The sequence below is a fragment of the Antrostomus carolinensis genome, unplaced genomic scaffold, assembly GCF_000700745.2.
Source record: "Antrostomus carolinensis isolate BGI_N321 unplaced genomic scaffold, ASM70074v2 scaffold14458, whole genome shotgun sequence".
Classification (NCBI taxonomy): Eukaryota; Metazoa; Chordata; class Aves; order Caprimulgiformes; family Caprimulgidae; genus Antrostomus; species Antrostomus carolinensis.
The window spans coordinates 80,970-86,668 of record NW_010331001.1 but is presented as its reverse complement, the minus strand read 5'-3'; the positions used below and the strand labels follow the sequence as shown (position 1 = coordinate 86,668).

The window sequence follows — 5,699 nt, the reverse complement described above, 5'->3', positions numbered from 1 at the left end:
GCTTGATATAAAACTCTGAAGATACATGATACCAGAAACTGATCTGGTTTAAATTCATTAGTCTGTTTTTTATTTGTTCAGAAGTTATAGACTGTATAACTTTGTATCAGGGGAGTTTTAATAATTAAACCTGACTTTATACTGGCTCAGGTACAGTCATTTTTGCAGCAGCTTGCTACGAGCTGGCTCTGACTGTGACTTATGTGCTCTGGCTATCAAGTACAATCACATACCTTCAATTCAGCTGAGTCAAATTCTACTAGGTAATCCGAGGGTGCATCATAGATCTGCTGTCAGCTGTGGAACCTTCACTTTGGTGTGTTTTCCATGTGAAAGTCACTCATCTTGGGATAGCCTCTGTGTGATCACACACATGGAAGTAATTTCTGAGCTGATACGGTACTGACACGCTCATCAGCATGTGTAGTTAGGATTTCCAGGGTTATAGTCAGGATTCCTTTTACATACTCCCATTTTTTTTTCCAGTAAACAGTAAACAGAAGAACATTGTGGGCATAAAGCAGAGGAGGAGATACCTCTAAGTATTATAGAAATACATGATTTAGACTGTTTTTTTGTTACAAAAAGCAGACTGTTGGTCTGGATGAGAACTTAGCAGGTCATAGCCTGTGTGTTCAATTGCAACATCTGTCTCAGGACTGAAAATAACCCCAAACTTAGGTGTGAGAGTGGTGTGTTTGCATAAGGAAAGTATAGAGTAACACCTGAGTAAGTAAATACAACTTTGAAGCTATACTGTAAATAGCTTTTCATCTTTTAAGTGCTTCTGTTTTTCCTAATGTTATAAGAAAGTGTCTGCGTCTAAAATGTAAATATAAATTACTGCAATCCGCCATCTTTTCTGTTAAGGAAAGGCTGTAGGTAGAGTGGAAGATAGGAAGAAATAAATTTCCTTCAGTATTTCAAGTTTTCTTTTTCTCTATGTTATCCCTACATGTGAAGAAAAACATGTCTGTTTTTATCTACTTTGCTAATGTATCAGAAATATCTAAAACAATAGATAGCTCCATAAAAGTCACATGCTTTCCTTTGAGTCTGGTTTCTTATAATACAGCTGTTAACAGCAAGGTGGTAGCCGTGATTTTTAGATGCATCTATGTAGGGTATCAGCATTTTTTTAGCTAGGATGGGGAATAATTTGCTATGGACTTGAGTTGATGGCAGTTGCTGATTCTCCAAAAGATATCAGTAGCTTCTGATACATCTTAAAGCTAGTAAACATCTCTAAGCATGTTGAATTAACTTCTCTGATAATTTTTTGGTATTACTTTAAGGAATCATTTCAAGGTGAGTTTAAGTCATTCTTGGGAATTAAATTATACGACAGTTTAGTGATGATCTGGAATAGTGTCTTAATTAAGTCTCTTACCTTTTAGATACTTTACTGTTTTGATTAGGAAGTGAACATTCTTTTTCCACATATGAACAACTGTTTTGCAGTTAGTCTTGAGAGATAGCTTTTTTCCTGTTTGTTTTTTTCTGTCATGCTTTACGTGAATGTATCTTGAGTATTCCCTGCTATTTTCTCAATCTTGTTATAAATTGTTAGTCTGATGCTTATTGAGAGTTTCAGCAAACATACTCAGCCCAAGCTGATGCAACAGCTAAACCTTTACTGACCAGTCTAAATATAGTATGAGGATGCTTCCAAAAGTTACACTGCATTTTAAAGATTATACTGTAGACCTACTTTTAATTCCTGTAGAACTGGGATACTCTTTCAAGGCTAGTGATGTTCCTGTAAGATTGTATTTTGTCTCTTGTGTCAAACTATGAAATTTGAAAACTGATTAATTTATCTCACCTTAAGTAAATACACCAGCTGTATAGCATAGTAAAAAATTAGTGTTTAGTACTCACAAATTTTTGATGGTTCCTAGGATATTTGTTACATACTGTGAAATTCCATTTTGGTGTTTTGAATGCACAGAAGACATCTGTCTCTAAAAGTTTATATTAGAAAGTTTAGGAAACCACCTTAAAGAGGTAGAAGAAACAATTATAACCAGGTTTAGGATCACTGCATGTCTTTTTTAGTTATTGAATACTTGGATACCAGCATTTAGCAGGATATGTAGTTTGGAGCAGAGGGAAAGGGATGAATGTGAAGGTAGCGGTTAGCTGAGGGTAAAGAAGGGTTGATCCCTCTGCATTTCACCCTCTCTACGTTGCCTCTAATTGTATTAGGCCAGACAGAGCAGTGTCTTTTGGGAGTTTGGGTTCTTGAGCTGTGGGGAAAAGGCATTTTGGAGATAAAACTAATTGACTTAGAATATTTTAAGAACAGAGCCTAAATTTGAAAGTAAGCTCTCTCTTACTGTAACAGTTATAATTCATATAAATTATTTTTAGACTTGGAAAGATACACATTTATTGGATGGTTCACTGGCTAAACCAGCAGTCTCAGAATAGTGTGGATATTTATGATTTTGGTAGTATGCATTTGGTTGCAAACATTCTGATGCCAGTCAAGCAGTATAAATAAGTATATTTTAAAATAAAAGGTTAATGATTTTAGCAGTGTCTGAGCAAGGACAAGTTTACTTTCACACCAAAGTACATATCCTTACAATTCTAATGACTTCTTTTAATTAAGTTAATGCAGTATGCTTAGAGTAGTGGAGTTACGTTTTACATCCGAATTCCTGTGAATTTAATTTCATGTTTGTAAAAGTAGAAAAACTTAGAGTGAGTGTCTGATAGGTTTTATTCCCTAAATTAACACAGCGAGTGATATAGGCCCAACTACAGTATTAGAACTAATACTCTTCTCTGTCTCAGCTTTTTGTAGTAGAAATTTGGTGTTGATCATGGCTTTTTTTTCTTGATTTCCTGTTCTGTTTCTATGTGGTTTCTGTCATGTCCTGTCCCTGAAATTTGTCTGCAGCCACCAGTTAGCAGTATTTCATCATATAATTGCTCACTAAGTGACTGAAAGAAACTATGGAACACTAATTCCATTTGTACTATGCAGAGCTTAATCATAATGACTGCAGCGCTTCCGTCTCTGCTGTTGAATGAAAGAAAGCAGCAAGGGAAAGAAATGCAAGAACTGCACCAGCTTCCAGTGTCTGTACTGCGTCCCAGATTCATAAAACTGGTGTTCTAGGTACATTTAAATTCATCACTAAGTGTGTCTGCACAATTACAGCACACTTCCTAAGAAACCTGAGCCTTCCTTCTGTGAATGCTTCTTCATTACATTACATCACTCTTATTCAGGCAGTGTGCTTTGCAGTGCCTTCTAAATACCCGTTCTATTACAACGGAACTGTGGGGTTTTCACTCTTTTAAGTCTTGACTGCAGAAACAGTTTTAAACTTCCAGTGTTACAAATTTGACTCCTGTCTAGAAGGAATTTTGAAGCTTGCACTTCATGATGGAAGTATTGAGGGAAGTTTGCATGCTCTTCTCTGAGACAAATCCTTTAAATTTGATCTTTGTCTGTATTTTCAGGTAACTGAGCTGAATGAGCCTCTCTCAAATGAGGATAGAAACCTGCTGTCTGTAGCCTACAAGAATGTAGTTGGAGCTAGACGATCTTCCTGGCGTGTCATCAGCAGCATAGAGCAGAAGACTATGGCAGATGGGAATGAGAAGAAGCTGGAGAAGGTTAAAGCCTATAGGGAGAAGATAGAAAAGGAGCTTGAGACAGTCTGCAATGATGTTTTGGCTCTCCTAGATAAATACTTGATCAAGAACTGCAATGACTTCCAGTATGAGAGCAAGGTCTTTTACCTGAAAATGAAAGGGGATTACTACCGCTACTTAGCAGAAGTTGCTGCTGGAGAGAAGAAGAACAGTGTTGTGGAAGCCTCAGAAGCTGCCTATAAAGAGGCTTTTGAAATCAGCAAAGAGCACATGCAGCCCACTCACCCAATTAGGCTTGGGCTGGCACTCAATTTCTCAGTGTTCTACTATGAAATCCAGAATGCTCCTGAGCAGGCCTGCCTTTTAGCCAAACAAGCCTTTGATGATGCCATAGCAGAGCTGGACACACTAAATGAGGATTCCTACAAGGACTCCACTCTCATCATGCAGTTACTCCGAGATAACCTCACTCTGTGGACGAGTGATCAGCAAGATGAAGAAGCAGGAGAGGGCAATAATTAAAAAGCTTTCCTCCGATCCCTCTTTCATCCACTTCACCATCCCCATCATCACCAATATTTCCTTGCCACAGTCACACTAAATATCTAGTGCTAAGCATATCTGTATTGTACAGCTGTTCAGATCTGCTGTCCACTTTATCAAGAAGCAGTTTCAGATGAGTCTCCATGGGCATTGATGGATTGATTGGTTAATTGGCCCTATTTATCTTAGTTACACTTGAGCAGTGCAGAAAGATGCATAGTAAACAAGGCATTTTTAGTTTGCCTGCTAATTGGAAAATATGAGAAAGGATAATGGAAAGTGATTGAAGATAATTAGATTCCAGTTAAATTTTTTTTCCATTTGAAATGAGCTGACAGTTCTGTTAAGCAGTACATTTTCTGCATGCAAAGTAAATTAGCCACCCCAAATTTTTTTCAGGCAATGAAAGCACTTAAGCTGATGTGAAATGACAACCCTGTTCATCAGTTTACAATAAACTGTTTGAAATGTGAGGTTTCAGTAGCAATTTATTTTTTTGCCTCTGACTTAATGTGCACAATTTCTTTTAATGCAGTGCATCTACCTAAGAGTTTTGATACTTGTAACCTTTTGCAGTTGTTTTGAAGAGTCATGAATTTATTTTTTGTAAACTCTTTGGCTGTTTAGTTGTCTGTGTATGCTGACAACTCTATGTCAATGTTAGCCCATGTTAAGATGGATGACTGAGATGCCAGACTTCTAAATTAAATGTTTTGGAATTAAGTGAATAAAATAAAATGCTGCTTCAGGGATGTTATCTCTACGTAAGCTGTCCTGTCTTTTGTTCAGAGTGGAAATTGTTACCTAACACATCACTTATGGGTTAAAACATACTTAATCAAAAGCTTAAGGAGCATGTGCTAAAACAAAACAAAACACACCTGTATGATGAAAAGAGGAAAAACAAACAAAAACCCCCTACAAAACTCAAAACCACCTACAATCATCTAGAAGGTGATACTGCTCACCTGTGTTAGAGTGGAGTTTCCAAAGGTGTATTTAGTTATTTGCCTGGTAGAGCAGTTGTAATGCAGTTCTGCTCAGGAGCTGACAAGTTGTAAAGAACATCACTCGCTGTGCCAGTGTAGAGACTTGTATTTACTTCTGTCAACTGTAACTTCTGAACTTCTTTTTTATGAAGTGCTAACCACCAAATCAACTTTACAAATCAAAATCCCAGTAACTTCACTTTACATTTACCTGCTTCAAGCAGAAGCAGTATTTGTTCTTAAATAATGCCTCTCTTTTAGCTAATTTAAGTCTAGTCCCCGAGCTTATGTTGGTTTTTTTTTCTCCCAACAGTTAGTGTATGTGTATATTTATTGGTTCCATACATACTACTGTAATGGCATGTTACAGAAGCAGGAGAAGTTAGCTGTTATGTGTTGCTGTATCCAGACTGCTAGTGGCACCTGAGCTAGCACAAAGGTCCTGTAAGTTCTCGTTTATCTAAAACTTTTTAAAATTTGTACAATAAATATTACTGGTCTGAATCCCCACAATAACTTCTGCTCATACTTTTTAAAAGCAGCGTGCTGGTTATT

General features: G+C 37.0%; 1 protein-coding gene across 1 annotated transcript; it reads left to right on the top strand.

The window, feature by feature from the left end:
• Window positions 1–3,475: 3,475 nt before the first annotated feature.
• On the top strand, window positions 3,476–4,918 carry YWHAH (tyrosine 3-monooxygenase/tryptophan 5-monooxygenase activation protein eta). Its single transcript, XM_010173086.1, has one exon. It carries the CDS (start codon window positions 3,601–3,603, stop codon window positions 4,132–4,134), a length of 534 nt encoding a protein of 177 aa, XP_010171388.1. The 5' UTR covers window positions 3,476–3,600; the 3' UTR covers window positions 4,135–4,918.
• The last annotated feature ends 781 nt before the right edge of the window (window positions 4,919–5,699 follow it).

Excerpts from the sequence above, each read along its gene's own strand:
- YWHAH (XM_010173086.1), top strand. The coding sequence starts at position 3,601 with ATGGCAGATGGGAATGAGAAGAAGCTGGAGAAGGTTAAAGCCTATAGG.